The sequence below is a fragment of the Scheffersomyces amazonensis genome, assembly GCF_036850825.1.
Source record: "Scheffersomyces amazonensis strain UFMG-HMD-26.3 chromosome Unknown RJT21scaffold_1, whole genome shotgun sequence".
NCBI lineage: Eukaryota > Fungi > Ascomycota > Pichiomycetes > Serinales > Debaryomycetaceae > Scheffersomyces > Scheffersomyces amazonensis.
In genome coordinates, this window is record NW_027042741.1 from 2,647,576 (window position 1) to 2,667,668 (window position 20,093).

Here is a 20,093-nt window from a genome sequence, read left to right on the forward strand (position 1 = left end):
AGCCGAAAAAAAATTTAGTTAGTGCACATATACCATACATTTGTTACTACTACTGAAGTAAGATAGATTATATAATATATCATTTATATATAGTATATATTGTATACATCGTATATGGTAGTAATATCAAAAGTATAATGAATAAAGGAAAGATGTAAGTAATATAATAGTGAGCTTATGGTATAGGGATTTATTTAAAAGTTTATAACTAACTAATATGTTTTTAGAGTATCTCGTTCGAATCTATACGATTCAGATGAGCCAGGGTCAGAATCTGAAAATGAAGGTAATCAGTATCTGATGCCTTACAAGATGGAATTTGAGTTTATTGAAGTTGAAAATAATAGTGGACTAGATACAGGTATAAATGCCACGGAATCTCATGGATCAAGTGATAATCTAGATACTAATCATGAAGATAAACCAGATAATGATGAAATGGAGTTCCCATTATTTTCATTTGATGCTACTACCGCCAAAAGCAATCAAGTAGAGTCAAATAATATTAAGGAAGATAACCAAGAACAACAACAAGTATCAGAAGAAACAAGGAGGCCGAAAAATCAAATAATGAAAGTTAGCTTAAGAGAAGATTTTGTCGAAGTAATAAAAAATGAAAGGCCAATATCTTATTATTTGGCCCATTATTCTGATCAGGACAAGCAACGATTTATAGAGACTGCTTTGGATTATGATGATATTTATCTGCAAATTAACTCATATGGACCTATGAGTGATCCTACTCCGTGGAAAGTTACTGATATAACTCAACATAATTTAAAGATTGAACAAGAAAAACAACGTAGAATACTATCTAAAACCAGAAGAGAAGGTAAAAAGAAGAGAATTAATAAGATAATATGCCGTGAGAGACGACTTGAACGATTGAAAGAGTCTAAGAAACTTGAAAAGCAAAGAATCGCTAAAATAAAGAAAAAAATGTTCCATAAGAGAGGAGGAAAGAAGAATAAGAAATCAGATAATGTTAAGCCAAAGTATAAAACAGAATAATGAATTATTGATAGACCTGTGTATAGAACTGTATGTATTGTAAGTAATAAAAGGTATTTGGTTGTTTATCATTTTTGGAAAAGGGTGTGCGAAGGCTGAAAAATTGACCCATTGAACAGATAACTAATATTATTAATAGCCAATCATTTCATAATCCATAATCATGACGAGTGAATTAAAGGTTGAATTAGAGGACTTTGAAGCATTCTTAGAACCTCGATTCTCAGCATTAGAATTTGCTAATGATTTAGTAGTGGCGACCAATGGTAATGAATCAAATGAACTTGATTTACAAACGCCAATAAAAAAACTTAAGTTTGATATTGAAGAATGTGATAAACGTATTCGGACAATTGCTGGCAATAACTATGAAGCATTAGTATCCAATTTTTCTCGAATTGAAGATACAAGAACTATCTTAAATGATAAAATTAATCCTTCTATATCAAGAGTTAATCATTCTTTTGAAAGGATAAAAGCTGAAGTAATTCAACCATATGATGAATCATTAAGACTTAATAATGCCCTTAAACGGATACATACTACTTTGGATTTACTTAGAGGAGCTAGTTTTTTTATATTTTTAATCCAACAAATAGAACTGTTAGAGAAATCTTTTGATTCTGAAAATATAAAGGACCTTACCAGATTAGCTCGATTACATGTACAATTATCTCAATTATATGAATCTGAGAATAACAACAATACTAAAGATTCTAATATTCTCGCAATTAAATTGATTAGAGATTATTATCCTATTCAAATATCGAAGAAGAATGCGTTAATAGAGCAAGCTATACAAATCATATCTAATGAATTCAATCATCATTCAACATTTACCGAAAAGAATACCAATTTAGAAAATCATTTAATTGCATATTACTTATTAGATCAAGATTCATTCTTCCAAACCTTTGACAGATCTGTCATTAATAAACAAGTTCAACATTCATTAACGAATTTGTCTCGATCTTTACAATCTCCAAGAAATTTTACTGCTATTATCTCTGAAATCAAAGAATCTTCAGAGGAATACTTCCAAAGATTGTCCCATATATTAAGTGCTTGGGAAGTATCTAAAAATCCTAATGGTATTGATAGTAGAAGCTTTGAAGATTTGTTACAAACTGAATTTAATGTAGATTCTTTATTTCAGCTATTTTGGTCCAAATTGTGTCTTCGATTTAAAAAGAATATCGTAGCTACTATGGCTCGTGGGGGGCCTACAGCTAAGAACTTAAAAGTTTACTATGATGGCCTTAAGAATACAGTATTGGAAACATTCAAGTCAGAATACGAAAGGGATTTGTTATTGGATGCTATAGAAATAATTAGTAGTGGTAGGTAAAGAAAAATTTTGTATATTTGTAAATAACGGTTATAAACATGCATTTTTGTAAGCGCATATAAATTCAATAATCATAATTAAATGAAATGAGGAATATATGTACATCACCATATAAACTGCGAATCTGTATTCCAAGCATTTTAGTAGTAAACCCCTTACATTGACTTTAATTCCGAGGTCAAGAATTACTTTTTAAAGCATTATAGAGTTTGTCATTCAACTCAGAATTTAGGAAGAAGTGAAATACTATCCATTGAAAGAAACAAATATTAAGAAATTTCTTGAACTTGAACTGAAACAACCACAGAAAACATTTTCATCGGATTCCACTTAATGTTTTCTAGTATTTGCATAAATTGAAAATTATCTTCCATGTATGCTATCAACATTTTCGCTTATAGAATCACATAGCATAAGTGACATAATACACCGCCACAGACTATTCCATAACTCTGATAGACCGATTTTATACTCTATCATTTCACATATTCAAATTGAGATTGTTATAGTATATTTAAAATTCAGAAAATATTAAACCAGAGAAAAACATCAACACAGTGTTAATTTAACTGCCTTATCGGAAACTTGGCAGAACAAATTTAGCATAACAAAACTGTAACAACTACACATTGAACTAGAAAATGTACAATACTGGCAACTAAGATCCGCTTCCAAAAGACCAAATACAGGAACAAGTTAATTTGCAGCCATGCGGAAAAAATCAGAGGGCTTATATAATACTCTTGAAATGGAAACTGGTACGTTCACTTTTTGATTAGGCATAATATATGTAAATCTTCCTATATTTATCATAAATTTATTGAAAGTTTATTGCATGTTTATTAAAATACTTCATCAATTATTATCTAATAAATCATGGAAGAATTTGTTTATCAAGAATGCGTTATAGCCTCATGTGAGTTTGCTGCAAGAAAACTTATGTACGATGTCAACTACAATTACTATAACGACTTAGAAGAAAAACATAAGTTGGAACAACAGTGGAACAATCTCCTTAAGACATTTCCAAATTATTCTGAATCTGGAAACCTATATTTCAATAGGAAAAAGCTTGGATTTCTTCTAAGCAATTTCCATGTCATTCTGGCTGAAAGGGGTCCTCTTCGTCTTGATCAAGAATATGTATCTTCTGACCAGTATATAGGGGATATTTATCGGCTAGAGCGCTTGCTTTATGATTTAATATCCAAATGGCCAGATAAATTACCACTGAATTTATCATGTTTAACTAAAGATAACTCCAGGAACTTGAACTTTAAATATCAAGTCAAACAACTTTTCCGTTATAATTTCACATTTTCCTTACCAACAAGTTTTATTATTCCTAATGAACTTAGTTTTAGGAATGTAATTTCATTTGCGCACCACTATCATCGAGTTCCGAAACGATCACACTCGTATATCATCAGTAGACGAAATATTCTTAATGATCGTTTTGAAATTAATCCCTTGCTTCAAGAAATAGACGAACAAGATATCATTAAAAAAATAAATGCAATTTCAATTACATCAGAAAACTTACTTGTAGACATTGGAACATCTTGCCCCCCATATGAAGATATATGTGTCCATTGCCCTGATTTCATAAAGGGAGTGTCGGATATTTTTGAATATGACAGTGGTGTACCGCTTACTCGATTCCTCCGTTCAAAATGCAGTAATAGTTATTTGCAAACTACTAATACTCCTATGAGATTTATTTTTGAAAAACATGAAATGAAAAAATTTGCTATACCAATCAATATTAAAACGACAGGTATTCATAAAGCTTTCCGAAGTCGCCACTCTGAAAATAATCAACAATTTATTTCCTTAATCAATGAATGTGTTGGTCAGGCTCTTCTTTGTAACAGTCGCATATCTATTGCAGTAGATCAATGGTCGGTTCTATTCATTGAATTGGATCAAGAAAATTATATGTGTACAGAAAGAAGTCAATGCCTTTCTCGTGGATTTGAATATAACATAAAATTCAATGTTGCCTTATTCGATCATCTGACAAGTAAATATAACTTAATGACTTTGCTATCTGCATTCACGTTGGACTACGTCAAAAATGTTGATAGGTCTGTGTTTAAGCAACTGAAGGCTTTACTACATCAATTAAAATTTACTCCTCAAGAAAGGGAAAGAGAGAAGCAATTTAGAATTTCAGTAGTTGCAAGATTACTTCAATCGAGATTCCGAAACTTTAAATTAAAGAATACAACTTATGTTAGCTCGGATGACCTGTCAATATCTATAGATGCAGGCTACTTTGGTAATAAATATATAGAGTACGAAGGAGAACCTTTCAAGAAAGAAAGCTTCCAGTTCTTGGCCGAATACCTGAACTTCACAAATAACTTTTATTTAACGGAAAGTGCAAGAGTGATATACAGAAGTGATGGTCCTAATAAGAACAAAGAAATGTATCTCAAAATTTACAACCTTGAGATACCTCACCTCAAACCCCCAAGAAAAGTATCCTTCTACAAAATTCTAAATACTATCCTTTCAATGTATCTACGAGAAATTCAGATATATCGTTCGATTAAAGGGTACTTGCAAGATCATATATTTGTTGCTAGGAATTCATCCCACGACTATAAACCCCGTCTATATCAATATGGCTATGCTTCTGCTACTTTGGAAGGAAAGATCAACTTGAAATCAAGAGGGTTCTACATCTTATCTGATTATACCAATCATTCATCTTTACTGGAATTTTATTTTATGCACGATACAAAATTATTACTTGACAATATACATATGAACAATGGCAAAGTGAATTTCACAAAGATCCCCTGTTTAGACCCTGAACTTTACATCAAACGGAAAAATCGTCACGCTGTAAAGAAAATTAAAAAACAAATTGTCTGGGTATAGTGAAGTTCAATAATTGAACATTAACATAATGTGAAAGTTTATTTTAGTGCTTAAAATTTCTAGCTTTATGCGCTCCAACTTCTAACACCACTGCAAGAATTATTAATTTGAAAAAAAGTCTATACGTGCTTTATATTGTCTTATGTAGTTAATTAAGCATAAAATAAAAGTGCTATACCGTCTATATATACTTCAGCAGTTCTAGAATATACATGCCACAAAAAGGTAAAGTTTGATGACGAATTGATTATATACGGTGAAATAGTTGAACACATCAATACATGAATTACAACGTACATCGTATATAAAACTTTGAAGCCCTGTATTTATTTGGTTAAATATAAAATCTAATTAAGCAAAAACAACCTTATTGTGTTTATTGTGAAACTCTGGATTTTAATGAAGTTAAGAAATCTCTGTATGATACTTCATTACCATTCTTATCTTCAACCAAGCAACTGAATGTCCACATTCTTAAAGCCATAAGATCACGTTGTTGGGATATTTCAATTGGTTCATTGGAACATCCTCCAATAACGACATATAAATTCTTCCATGTAATAGAGTCATTTTGATCTCTGATCTTTCCTATTATTTGACGAACTCTATAATTGAACTCGGATTCATCAATAGTGAATTCTGGTAATTCGGTTTTACCAGTGGCAATAGCATATAAATTATCTGTTCCAAATAAATCCTGGATTAATCCTGGAACAACGTTACCAGAAATCCATAAGAATAATTCGCTTGAATTGTCTACTAAATACAAACCATAATTTTCCCATGAAGATTTAGTAGCATTAATTGGTTCAGGTAATAAAATATTTGTAGAAACAACTTCTTCTTCTTCGCCAGTTTCTTCATTAAATTCGATTAATCTTTCTGGTAATCCACATTGATCAGGCATATCATGTAATGCATATACAGTTGGGTAAATAGATTTCACCAATTGGTTAATTGGCATGGTTCCAAGATCATTGAGAGCAGAGGCTCTGTGGTCAGATGGAACTCTTTCAGCTCTGAAACCCAAATGCTTAGTCAACGAGAATAATAATAATGGTAACATTCTTAAATTTGTAGACAATTGTAATGGAGAAGCTCCAGAAACATTGCCAGCTACCAACTCTTTTTTATATACATTCAATAACTCAACAACTTTCGTGCTCAAATAGTTTCTTGCATCAGGCAAGGATGAAGCTAAAGCTTTCTCAATAGCTTTATGAGTGTAAAAATTCGTGATCGCCAATTGATCAGCTGAAGCATAAATATCGTTCAACTTACTAGAAATAGGGATTGCCAAGTTGAATAATCTAACTCTTCTTTCACCAAAAGATGTAGAATGCAATATCGCAGCTTGAAAGAAAACAACCGGCTTCGTAATAGTTTCGTCCATGGAGATTTCAATACAATAACTTTGATCTCTTGGAAATGTAGGAAATGAACATAAATCTGAAGATCTGTTAAAGAAATTTCCATAAAATGAATTCATACTAAATCCAATAGATCCTCTGACTTTTAAAACTGCTTCCATGGCAATATCTTGTGATAAGTGATCACTTACTTCTTTGGATAATTTAGTAACATCTTCATATTTAGCACTAGTCCATGCGGGATAGAAGTGTGTTTGACCAGCAGTATAACGAGGTAAGTTGGACAAGGTGGCAACATCTTGATAGGCAGAAGAAGTTAAAAATAAGTCAACAGTAACTTGAGATGAGTTACATTGTACGGCAAATGATTTGTAAAAGTTTTCAGCTAGTGATAACAAGATTTTGGCTTCCTTTGGTTTTCCAGATACACTGGCTTCATCTCTGACAGACAATTTACCTTCACCGATAGATGGTAATGACGCTGTAAAGCATATTAATTTACCTCCAATATTACTTATTAATTTGTGGCCTGCCTTTAGAGCTGGACCCAAGGCAAATCCTTGCACTGAGGTATCTTCAAAATAAGTTGGAAAATCAAGCAAAAACCTTTCAATGGCTGGTCTACTTTCATCCAAGTTGATTAAAAGACCCTCAGGTGCAGGTAGGAATGGTTCTTCAATATCAGAAACGATCAATGATTCAACTCCATCTAATCCTTCATTGAATCTAAAATAATGTAAACTAGAATCAACCCCAATAAATGCAACTTTGGCAGTTTTATTAGTATTTGGGATTCTATCTAAACTTTCTAAAATGGTTCTAGTAATAGTTCCAGTTAATCCACTTTGTACTGCACTAACAGACACGTCAATAATAAAGGTATAAACAATGGGAGGAGGTGTCCTTACCATATATTCTTTAGGAGCAAGGAATTCAACTACAGCATGGTTCAATTCAACTCTATCAAATTTGTTCTTAACTTGTCCACTGATTTCATCATATTCAAAGTTTGAAGGAATATCATTCAACAAGTTACAAAAGTTACATCTCCACCTTCTTCCATTTTCAACAAAACTTACAAATGGGTTTATATACCCTTTACAACGACGGCATCTACTAATATATGTATCCGATGTGACTGGAATATCTTCATCTTGAATGGTTAAGGCCCGATATGGCTTAAGGATCAAAGCCAAAGGTAATTTAGATTTTTTAAGTAAAGATGAACTGTTCGGAATAACATTTAATGTTGATCTAAAGTAATCTGGGGAAGCATTTGAACTTTCTGAATTTGGATTTATGGCAATATTAGGTGGTAGAACTATAGGAGGTGGAGTTAGAGCTAAATCAGAAATTGGAGGTGGTAATTCTCTAGATAAATCTGTAGTATATAATTGATTCAAAGGTATTGAAAGACCATTGGATTGGGTATATAAATTACTAGAAGCAGTATTTTGTTGTTGAAATGGTTGATTTTGAAATGAAAACTGTGTTGTTTGAGGACTGTTGGGTCCATCCTGTTGCTGAAATGGTGCAAATTGATTAGATGATGCCACATAAGGGCTATTAGTATTACTATTTGAACGAGAAATACGAATGTTTTGAAATTCTTGAGTTGTGTGATCAAAACTTCCTTGTTGTGGAATTCCTAGCCCAGTTACAGGTGGCTGTTGTTGAAATTGATATGGATTGCCTTGTAAAGGGGAAGTTAGCGCTGATGGTGGTGCTGATGCATCAAGAGCATATTGAGGCTGCGGATAAGCCCTTCTTCTACTTGACATTGATTACAAATCAGTTGAATTACTATAACTTTATTCAAAAGAGGATTACTACAATTTAAAACTATATATTAATTAACGAATCTAATTTAAGTTTAAAATGAAATTTGGTGGAAAGACATTTCGCAGCTGAAAAATGGCGGTAAGTCTGCGACGTGTTCAAAGTGATTTTTAGCCGGACTAAATTTTATTGTTGAGCATAAAATAAGGGTCTATGTCTGAGTATAGTACAATTACTTTCATGATTTCAAATTCATATTTAATGAAAGGATTGTATGGCTATATAGTTGTATAATTATTAGATTATTAAATAGCTTAAATGTAAGCAATTTGGGTATGCTTAGCTTAAGATCAGAAACCCAGTTTTAGAAGTTTTTATGACCAAAAAACTTACTTTAACTTATTGGAATCGGATATCTTAATTCTTCTCCGGCAAAAAAGCTTGTTTATCTCTTTCTTTGCTGTATTAATTCGACTGTTTGGATGACTATAAGAAATTGGAACATGTCCAAGCCGAATCGACTCCATTAAATCGGGTAGTATATCAAATCTTTCCCAAATAGGTAACGAAGCTCATTGTGCGGCTCACTTCTCTAGTATGATGGATGTGAAAAAAAAAATTAATTCACGTTACAATCGTTTAAAGCTCAGTTCTTGTATATCAAAGCACTTTGCAGCAACTAACAATGAGTAAAGATAGTAAAGACAGAAAGAGAAAGCACTCTGAAGAATCTGCTGAAGAACATTCTGAAAAGAAAGTCAGATTAAGCAAGTCTGAAAAGAAGGATAAGAAGGATAAGAAGGAAAAGAAAGACAAGAAAGAAAAGAAGGACAAGAAAGAAAAGAAGGACAAGAAAGAAAAGAAAGAAAAGAAAGAAAAGAAAGCCAAAGGTCCAAACTTCACAACTACTATTACTGGATCTGCTCAATCCTCTCAAGGTTATACACAATCTGAATCCTTGACTTCTTTATCACAATCTGATGTTGATTCATTCTTATCAACTAATGAAGTTACCATTGAAGATCCTCATGATTTGAATCTCAGACCTATAATATCATTTGATCAAATTGAATTAGACTCAAAAATCCACGCCATTGTATCAAAATTTCCTAAGCCAACTCCAATTCAATCAGTTGCTTGGCCATATCTTTTAAGTGGAAAAGATGTCATTGGAGTTGCTGAAACTGGGTCAGGAAAGACTTTTGCATTTGGTGTTCCAGCCATTAATAATATCTTAACATTAGGTAAATCTGGATTAAATGTTTTATGTATATCACCAACTCGTGAATTAGCATTACAAACTTATGATAATTTAGTTGATTTAACTAGTAAGACTAAAATTGAATGTGTAGCAATTTATGGTGGTGTTTCTAAAGATGATCAAATTAAAAAATTAAGAACTGCTAATGTTGTTGTTGCAACTCCAGGTAGATTATTAGATTTAATTAATGATGGGGCAGTCAACTTATCAAAAGTTGATTATTTAGTATTGGATGAAGCCGATAGAATGTTAGAAAAAGGTTTTGAAGAAGATATTAAATCCATTATTGGTAATACTCAAACTAAAGGTAGACAAACATTGATGTTTACTGCTACTTGGCCTAAAGAAGTTAGAGAATTGGCTAATACATTTATGAATGATCCTGTAAAAGTAAGTATCGGAGATAGAGATGAATTATCAGCAAATAAGAGAATTACACAAATTGTTGAAGTTATAGAACCATATGATAAAGAACGTAAATTATTATCATTATTAAAGAAATATCAAAGTGGAGCTTCTAAAAACGATAAAGTCTTAATTTTTGCATTATATAAGAAAGAAGCTGGAAGAATTGAAAGTTTACTTAACAGAAATAGTTATAAAGTTGCTGCTATTCATGGAGATTTATCACAACAACAAAGAACTCAAGCATTAAATGCATTTAAGACTGGTGAATCATCACTTTTATTAGCTACTGATGTTGCTGCTAGAGGGTTAGATATTCCTAATGTTAAAGTTGTTATTAACTTAACATTCCCATTAACAGTTGAAGATTATGTTCATAGAATTGGTAGAACTGGAAGAGCTGGACAAACTGGTATTGCTCATACATTATTTACAGATCATGAAAAACATTTAAGTGGTGCTTTATGTAATATTTTAAGAGGAGCTAATCAACCAGTTCCTGAAGAATTATTAAAATTTGGTGGACATACTAAAAAGAAGACTCATTCAGTCTATGGAGCCTTTTATAAAGATGTCGATATGACTAAAACTGCTAAGAAGATTAAATTTGACTAAGCAAATAGAAGAAGTATTTACTTTGATTTTTATACATTATATACTACATTTCTTACCTTGTATTCATAGTTTAATTAATTGAATTTTATTACTATAACTAATTAATAACCGAACAATGGGTGCTAAATATCGGAGGCTTCCTAATTAGGCAAACCGTGGTCTGTATGCCGGAAGTCGTTACGTGTCATTATGGTCCTACAAAAATACCACGCCAGAAGGTCAAAATACATTGAGTTCTTACGAGCGATAGGGTCGTTAAATCCGGATGGCAACTCAATAATAAAAATGTACCTTAATAAATGTACAGTGTAATTTGTCTCTCGTTTGTCGTTCGGGGATTTGTTATTGCTTATTAATTGTATGTGGTGATACTTCAGTAAACTATTTTTGTAATGAGCTGTTCTAATATCAGCTATATATATATATATATATGTTACCACATAGTTACTAATATTCTATCTTATAACTTAACCAGTTAGAGTTGTTACTGACAATCACTACGTAATTGATAATATAATAAACTAAAGCAGTTCCTATCAAACTAGCGTCAGTTTTCTATAACCTTCTATACTAAAAAGGTGACACAAAACCCATAGGGACAAAGCTTAAGTGAAAAATTCATGAAACAACTTTAGAAGAAGGCCATAGCAACACCCCTAAATTACATTTAATTACATAATAAAAACTATTATATATATATTATATAAAAATATAATATTTATATATAAAGTGGTTTGTTCCCATTTCTTCATAGACAGACGTAAAATATCTGAATATCTGAATATCATTTATAATCTTGTTGTTAAAATTTCATAGCATATCATCTGATCTCATTACTACCTTTTTCTGTATATAAACAATTCTAGATCGACTTCATTAGGACTATTTGATTAATATTTCATATTTTGTCATTACTTCCAAAATCTTTAATATATTATCATGAAAGTATCAACTTCAAGTCTGCGTTATTTCATAATAACAGTTCTACTTTTGATAGCCAACATTGTAACTTCAAATGAAATTCAACAACCTTTATCAGCATTCAAATTCCATCCCTTTGATTCTCCTGAGTTTTGTTCTCAAATAATAACTCCTTCATGTAATACTACCTTTTCATACATTGATGAATTAAATAAAAGCATAAGACCATTTTTATCAGATCTTATTAAAACTTCATATTTCAAATATTTTAAAGTTGATTTAGATAAACAATGTAAATTTTGGAGTGCTCAACATTTCTGTGCAACTGAGAATTGTGCTGTTGAAATCTTACCTCCTGATCAATTTAATTGGTCAAATATTCATAATGACTCCCTTAAACCAAGTCAATTAGGAAAAATTAATCGTGCAGATTCAACTGCTATTGATAATTCAATAGAAACTGAAGCTATAGATACTTGTGAAGATTTAGATTATTCTCATTTTGATGAAGATCATGCATGTGTATATGTTAATTTATTAAATAATCCTGAAAGATTTACTGGTTATGGAGGTAATCAATCTTTTGATGTTTGGAAAGCTATTTATAGTGAGAATTGTTTCCCAAATACAAATCCAATGTCAATGAAAAATCTTGATGCTGAACCTGAACAATGTATTGAAAAAAATGTCTTTTATAGAATTGTTAGTGGTTTACATGCATCAATTGCTGTTCATTTATCAAATGAATATTTAGATGCTGAAACTGGTGAATTTTATCCAAATTTAAAAGTTTTCATGGAAAGAGTTGGATCTTTCAATGATAGATTATCTAATATTTATTTTAATTATGCTATTGTATCCCAATCGATTGTTAGATTGGCTCAAATTTTACCCTTGAAACAATTTATTCAAAGTGGTTATGATGATATATCTCCAGCTCAAAAGCAAATTTTTGACCAAATTGGTAATGTAGAATCTGTTGATGTTTATGATGATTTATTATTACAAGAAATTATTCCATCTTTATCTCAAAACACTTTATTTGATACTTCGACCTTATTTTCTGAGGATCCTTTATTAAAGAATGAATTTAGAGCTAGATTTAAAAATATTAGTGCTATAATGGATTGTGTTGGTTGTGATAGATGTAGAATGTGGGGTAAGATCCAAACTATTGGTTATGGAACAGCATTAAAAATCTTATTTGAAGATGAAGCAGCTGAAAATTTAAAATTTAGAAGAATTGAAATTGTGGCATTGATTAATACCTTTGATAGATTATCTAAATCGATTGCTTCTATTAATAATTTTAAATCGATGTACTTGAAGCATTTAGAAGATGTTGAAAAGGGTATAGCCAAACCTGGTGAATATGAAACTATTCGTAATAAAGCTAAAGGTTTAGGATTCCCATTCTTTGCAACTGCTCCACAATTTAAAGATGACGAAAAAGTAGTTAGTTCTTTATCGTCAACTTTATCAGTTTCATCGGCTTCTGAATCTTCTACTTCTGTAACGTCGACTCCTCCATCTAAGAAATTAGGTTTCTTCTCTCCAGTTGAAGTTGAAAAGTTGTTGGATCCATCCAAACGTTCATTTATTGATGAACTCAAAATCGCCATCTTCGATGTTTCTGATGCTGTCAAATTCATTTTGAATAGTTATATAACTTTCCCATCCACTATTTTCAAAATTACGGTTACTTATGCTTCCCAATTATGGGATGAATTAATTGGAGCTCCAACTAGATTTAAATATGAAAGCCCTATTTCTATTAAGAATGATGAACAAGAGAAATATGCAGCATTATTTGATAATTAGCTTAGTATATATCGTAAGTTGTAAATACTGTATAGATTAAAGTGTTCAATATACTTTTGAATTTCGACAGATTGCTGCGAAAAATTAACAATTCTCAGAAAGAACCCCTTTATGTAGCATAACCCCAAAGTATAAAATGTAAAGTTTTTCGAACATTTTAAATAAAATGCATGTTACAAATTGGAGCCGCTATGCAATGAACTGTAGGAAAGATTTCATATCGATTTCATATTGATTTTCATGAGATTGCAGATAACTACATGATAGCTAAAAATCACAAAATCTAGATTTACAATTTAATTAAACTCTACAAACAGCCGCTACAAACCTTTTGAGTTTATTATAACCTCAACATCATATATCCATTTGAATTAGTATATCTCTATATCCAGGGAGTAATGTGTCAACTGTATCTGTGCTTAATATACAATGCCTCGGAAAATCTATAGTGATAGATAACGCACTTATCGGCAAACCAACCGCGGCATAACGGATATTGGCGCGTGTTATAAAAGTAATTGAACTAGACGATATATTTATAACGTATTAATTTATATATAACTTAAGCAAACTGTAGATGAATTGAAATCTAAATATAATAAATATAAAAATTAAACTGTGAAGAAAAAGCAAATAGAAAAGTTGTAAAAGCAAGTCAAAAAGAAAAAAAATCATGTAACCACTATAACCATAAAAGTTGTAGTTATCGTAAAAATAGGAATACAAAAGTTAAGATTTAATTGATAAAATGTTTTGGAATATATTTAAAAAAAAAAAGCAAACGGAAAGCAAATAGTAAAGCATTTCACTTTTAGTCTAGTTCTATAATTATGAATTAACAATAATCATTTTAAGCATGAGAACTTAATTTATGAGCAGATTTCTTAAGCTTTCTCTTTTGAACGGAGTCATGTTGCTTATTCTTATATTGTTTACTTTTCTTATAACTAACATCGGATTTAAAAGGTTCATAAGTTTTATCATTAGGATCATCAACATCATCAGTATCATCAGTCAGTAATACATTAAATTGATTGACATTAGTACGTTTCTTTGGAGATTTAATATGAGTAGTAACAGATTCTGAAACGATTGACTTCTTGTTATTATTATTAGAATTATCTTTTGCCATTAATGCCACCTCAGCATAACTTAATTGTCTATATTGAATATCCACAAATGATTCATCTTCCTTATTATCATTCATTGAGATATTAATCAATTTATTATTATTCTCAACCGAGGGAAGGGTGAAACTTCTTGGAACTTCGGATAAATCCTTTTCATTAATAGAGTTATTAGATGAAGAGGAAGTTGAAGAAGATCTTCTGAACCATTGAGGAATATAGGAACTTGGTTTAAACATTGGCGGCAATTATCGGGTACTCGGAAGTCGATAAATAATTGAGGAAAATTGAGAATCTGGAGTAGTAAATAGGTGGGTAAGTAAAAGTAGATCTGAATTGATTTTAAGTAAACACCCTTAGGTTGAAGTTACTTAAGGTATAAATAAAACCAAAAGGAAAGGAAGGGAAAGGAAAAGAAAAGACAAAAGGAATAACAAATAATAAACAAATAACTGAAATGAACTTAGTGTTTTCTTTCTCTATCTTTATATGGGTTTAATTCTAACATGTGGTGATAACTATTAGAGTCATAACAAATCCTGTATGCAGCAAGACTGGGGCTTTGTTGCAGTTTCCTTATCAGGTTTTCGAGTCTTTATCTGGAGAGTGAGTGGGGACTGCATGCAGGATCTGTTTAAGCGCGTCTTTAGCAGCATTAAGAGTGACTCGTTTGGTTGCTGTGAATGACCGAGCTTAGCGGTCAGTTAGTCCCGTTCGCGACCGGCCGAGCATTACATGATTTAAATATAGATTTTATCGGCAATTGTGAACAATGAATGATACCAATACCCGGAGCCACCATTAATATTGTGCATTGTAGCAGTGCACAATTTAAATCAAAGTAGTTACTTAATGATCTGATTGTTGGAGGTTATGTGGGGGGCCAAGTTTGTAAGATACATGATAGAAATGGTGAATGTAATGTACTAAGATTATGATTGCAAAATTAATCTACAAGCAAGACCAGAACGATGTGTGTATTCTTTCATATACAGTGATGGTTAAGCTGCTTAATTATACATGTAATCGAAGATCCTAGTTTCTATTAATAAGTAGAAACAATTAGATTAATTCTTGACTTTTCTGATATGTATTTGAAGACTCATTTGAAATTCACCAAGATTTCTATGCGCTCAGGTTATCCAAGAAGACTCATATTTCTCTGCATATTATCTAAAGATATTAATTCGCAACCATAAGCCCTTAGAACAATTCAAATAAAATTGGCATATACTTTTGAGAAAAATTATGCCTGACTATAACTAATTTATAAACTACCTATACATATCGATTGACCTTTACTATTTTGTACTTTCTATACAATATACTTTGTAGTTAGTTCACTTTCACCAATAAACGTAAAGATTGAATTTACTATACTTACGGCAATATTGTTGGATGTGAGACGACATTTACATAGACGACATATATATAAGCACGACATAATTTTTTTAAGTTCAATGTCGGTTATGACATAAACCTTACCTGCACACCAAAAGGGTATAATGAACCCAGTTTACCAGCTTAGGTCATATATAGAAACAATAATTCATAGATAAAAGAATCCGGATTGTTAGTATTAATGGATCTTGTGTATTTGAGAAATTATTAAATCTTTAAACAATCAACAATTGTTCATAAATTCGAACTCGAACTTAAACTAATAATATGGAAGGGTGGAGTGAAGTAGTTCGAATACCCTTGAGTAATGATACATCAAGTAATAATATTACTAGTTTAAAGTTTGATAGTATATATAATTTATTATGGTTTGGAACTAGTCAAGGATATACTCGATCATTTACTACGGTACCATCAAGTTCAATTAATCCATATTCTCAATCACTTCAATTATCACCTTATACAAGTTTTAAAACAACTTTAGGTAAAAATAAAGTATTAGGTAATATATCTCATAAAGATGGAATACTTTCATTACTGAATAATTGTATAAATTTTAATGATAGAAGAGGTATAACTAAATTTTCAATATCTTCATCTGATAATGAATTATTAAATAATTTATCATGTTTTACATTTAATGGAAGTATGACAAGTGAAGTTGTTATTGGAACTAATTCAAGTTTATTAAAAGTTGATCTTAACAAACCTTCAAATATATCAACTTTTAATCATGATGGAAATATCATTCTGATAAATAATTTATCAAAATATTTAATTTTAGGTAAAAGTAATGGATCTGTAGAATTATTTGATCCAATTGGTAATGTTTCAATTAAAGAATTTCAAGCTCATAATGGGGTATTATTTGATTTTGATGTTCATGATAATTTAATAACTACTTGTGGAGCTTCAATAAGATCTAGAAGATATTATCATGGTCATCATCATAATCAACAACAACAACAAAATTCAAATACTCCTGAATTAACTTTAGATCCTTTAGTTAATTTATTTGATATTAGAACTAAAAAATCTCTTGCTCCAATTCCTTTCCCTGCTGGAGCTTCAGCCGTTAAATTCTTACCTAAATTATCAAATATGATAGTTATAGCATCATATACTGGTCAATTACAATTTGTTGATGTATTTGATCATACTCATACTTCAATATATCAAGCCGATTTATTATTATCTAATTCTAATCAAATTCAAAATCCTCATCAATATAAATCTCCATCATTACAAAATCTTGAAGTTAGTGCAAATGGTGAACATTTAGCATTTATGGATAGTTATTCTCATTTACATATTTGGTCATTAAATAGTTCTTCATCATCTAAAACGTTTGTTTCATATCCTCCACCATTAGATCAACCAGATACAACAATTTCTCCCATGTATGGACCTTATAGTATAGATGAAAATATTCCATTATCAACTGTAGGTATGCCATTTTATAAAGATCAATTATTATCAGGATTCCCCTATGAATTATCATTTACAAAAGAATTGGCAAGAATTCAAACTCAAATTGATCCAGAATTACTTATTGAAAGTGAAAAGACTAAGGGATTTATTCCTTATGATAAAGTTAAATATGGACCACGAAATATTTATAAACGTTATCAATCTTTAAATGATAATAAATCAGGAGGTAGTACTTATGATGGTAAAATATTACCTAAATTTATTAGTGAACAAAAGAATAGTTCAAAGAGTTTAAGGAAAACCATTTCTAATAGTAGTATTGATTCTGATAATCCAATTGAAAAGGATAAAGATAAAGATAAAGATAAGGATAAAGATAAAGATAAAGATAATGAAGATACCAATAATAATTCATCTATATTTCAATATAAACCTAATCAACCCGGTAATAAAGTACCTAATTGTTATTCAATACTTCAAATTCAATATTCTAAATTTGGAGTTCGAGATTTTGATTTTAGTTTTTATAATAAAACTGAATATTGTGGACTTGAGAATCATATTGATAATTCATATATTAATGCTTTATTACAATTATATAGATTTCAACCAGAATTTCATTATCTTGTACTTGGAAATTTATTAAAAGAATGGTTACCTAATGATTATAATACTATAATTAATAATAAAAATCCTCAAGGTTCATCTATATTAAATGAATTAGGATATTTATTTGATATGATGGAAAAGGCTAAGGGGAAAAATGTTAATATATCTAATTTTACCCAAATTTTACTGATGAATGAAATAATTAAATCAAAGGGATTAATTAATGTTAATGAATGTCAAACTCTTAATTCAAAAGATTTAAGAAATTTAATTACTATGTTTAATGAAGTATTAATTAATCAATTAAATCAAGATTTCTTTATACAAACTCAACTGAAACCTTTATCTTCACTTATGGGTATTCCATATGAACTTGAAATTAAAAGTTCAAGTAAAGCATGTCTTATTAATGAAAAATCTGGTGGATTAATGTTTAATCTTGATTTAATTACTCCTCCAAGTAATGCATTAAATCAATATGCTGTGGTTATTAATAATAAATGGAATAATCAATCTAATATTATAAATCCTAATACAACTAAGAAAAATATTACTATAGTAACTTATCTTGAATATTCAGTTAATCAATTTAGATCAGTTCCATGTCAACAATCTCATTCTCATCAATTTCCTCATAATTTAGAAATTCGTAAATCAATTGTATCATTACCATCATTATTATCAATTAATGTAAATTTATCATCGACTGAATTTAAATTAATTAATAGTTTTGAACAATGGTTATTACCAGAATTCTATGTATTTAATAATAATAATAGTTCTAATAATCCCTTATCATTTAGACAAAATGTTAGTCAATTAGAAAATCCTAAGAATTATTTAAAATATGAATTAGTAGGATTTGTATGTGAAATAAGTCATCAATCTGATTCTGCTACGGGATTTCATAATTTAGTATCATTTATAAAAACTGGAGGAGAATGGTACTTATTTAATAATTTCTTAGTAATGCCTATTCCTCAAGAAGAAGTATTTAATTTATCATCAAATTGGAAAAAACCCGTGGTATTACTTTATAATTCATCGGATATTTCTTCTAATAAATTTGAATATTTCCATCTGGAAACATTTGCCAAGATCCCAAGTTTAAATAGTTCTATATTATATCGAGATCATTTTGCTGGAACTATTCGAGAATCATATAAAAAAGAGTATGAATTATTAACTGAACAAGAAGCACCTGAATTTGGTAGTATAGTAGCAATTGATGCAGAATTTGTTAATTTAGCACCTGATGAATTTGAAATTAGATATACTGGAGATAAAAAATTAATTAAACCTAAAGTATTATCATTAGCTAGATTATCAATAATTCGAGGTGAAGATGGACCAAAATTTGGTAAAGCATTTATTGATGATTATATAGTTCATACCAATGAAATTCATGATTATCTAACTAATTTTTCTGGTATTGAACCAGGAGATTTAGATCCAATTAAATCACAAAAAAATTTAACAACTTTACAAACAACTTATAGAAAATTATGGTTATTATTAAATATGGGAATTGTATTTGTTGGTCATGGATTATATAATGATTTTAGAGGAATTAATATTCAAGTACCTTCTAATCAAATTAGAGATACAGCAGAATTCTTTTATAAGAGTAGTTATAAACGTCAATTAAGTTTAAAATTTTTGGCATATATTCTACTTAAAGAAAAAGTTCAAACTGGTAATCATGATTCAATTGAAGATGCTTATACTGCTTTATTATTATATAGAAAATATCTTGATTTACTTGCTCAAGGACAATTTGAAGATACTTTAAGTAATGTTTATATGGAAGGTACAGCCTTAAGATTTAAAGTGCCTGAATAAATTAATTAGTGATAATAAAATAATTAAAGTAATTAAAGTAACATAATTGTGTTGTGTGCACGACTTATTTGCCTATATGTTGCAAAAATGTAACAGATGTGTAACAGATATATATCACCTACGGCACTTTATCTTTCCTTTATCTTTATCTTATTAGATCCTAAATTACTATATAGTTACATAATTCCTCTACTTTTATACTTGCATCTTCTATTGTTCTCCAGATGCCAGTTTTATCTTAATATACAAGTATGTTCTAGTGG

General features: G+C 30.1%; 8 protein-coding genes across 8 annotated transcripts; 6 read left to right on the forward strand and 2 right to left on the reverse strand. All coding sequences in view use genetic code 12, as the record gives it.

The window, feature by feature from the left end:
- On the forward strand, nt 1-1,155 carry RJT21DRAFT_117887 (uncharacterized protein). Its single transcript, XM_064880869.1, has 2 exons — nt 1-154; nt 228-1,155. The coding sequence occupies exons 1-2, from the start codon at nt 138-140 to the stop codon at nt 1,009-1,011; spliced, it is 801 nt and encodes a 266-aa protein (XP_064741562.1). The 5' UTR covers nt 1-137; the 3' UTR covers nt 1,012-1,155.
- On the forward strand, nt 1,112-2,488 carry RJT21DRAFT_15687 (Golgi transport complex subunit). The gene has a single exon (XM_064883492.1). It carries the CDS (start codon nt 1,175-1,177, stop codon nt 2,357-2,359), a length of 1,185 nt encoding a protein of 394 aa, XP_064741563.1. The 5' UTR covers nt 1,112-1,174; the 3' UTR covers nt 2,360-2,488.
- Nucleotides 2,489-3,235: 747 nt separating this feature from the next.
- Nucleotides 3,236-5,248, forward strand: RJT21DRAFT_4767 (uncharacterized protein; the record flags this gene model as incomplete). Its single annotated transcript, XM_064884720.1, has 1 exon — nt 3,236-5,248. The coding sequence occupies one exon, from the start codon at nt 3,236-3,238 to the stop codon at nt 5,246-5,248; it is 2,013 nt and encodes a 670-aa protein (XP_064741564.1).
- Nucleotides 5,249-5,615: 367 nt separating this feature from the next.
- On the reverse strand, nt 5,616-8,449 carry RJT21DRAFT_117890 (protein transport protein SEC24). The gene has a single exon (XM_064880870.1). It carries the CDS (start codon nt 8,397-8,399, stop codon nt 5,625-5,627), a length of 2,775 nt encoding a protein of 924 aa, XP_064741565.1. The 5' UTR covers nt 8,400-8,449; the 3' UTR covers nt 5,616-5,624.
- A 633-nt stretch (nt 8,450-9,082) lies between these two features.
- On the forward strand, nt 9,083-10,678 carry DBP3 (RNA-dependent ATPase; the record flags this gene model as incomplete). Its single annotated transcript, XM_064885265.1, has 1 exon — nt 9,083-10,678. One exon carries the CDS (start codon nt 9,083-9,085, stop codon nt 10,676-10,678), a length of 1,596 nt encoding a protein of 531 aa, XP_064741566.1.
- A 469-nt stretch (nt 10,679-11,147) lies between these two features.
- ERO1 (ER oxidoreductin) lies at nt 11,148-13,701 on the forward strand. The gene has a single exon (XM_064883494.1). It carries the CDS (start codon nt 11,618-11,620, stop codon nt 13,418-13,420), a length of 1,803 nt encoding a protein of 600 aa, XP_064741567.1. The 5' UTR covers nt 11,148-11,617; the 3' UTR covers nt 13,421-13,701.
- A 569-nt stretch (nt 13,702-14,270) lies between these two features.
- On the reverse strand, nt 14,271-14,786 carry RJT21DRAFT_4771 (uncharacterized protein; the record flags this gene model as incomplete). Its single annotated transcript, XM_064884723.1, has 1 exon — nt 14,271-14,786. The coding sequence occupies one exon, from the start codon at nt 14,784-14,786 to the stop codon at nt 14,271-14,273; it is 516 nt and encodes a 171-aa protein (XP_064741568.1).
- Nucleotides 14,787-16,067: 1,281 nt separating this feature from the next.
- Nucleotides 16,068-20,090, forward strand: RJT21DRAFT_117893 (poly(A)-specific ribonuclease). The gene is made up of 2 exons (XM_064880871.1): nt 16,068-17,721; nt 17,746-20,090. The coding sequence occupies exons 1-2, from the start codon at nt 16,216-16,218 to the stop codon at nt 19,828-19,830; spliced, it is 3,591 nt and encodes a 1,196-aa protein (XP_064741569.1). The 5' UTR covers nt 16,068-16,215; the 3' UTR covers nt 19,831-20,090.
- Nucleotides 20,091-20,093: the final 3 nt, after the last annotated feature.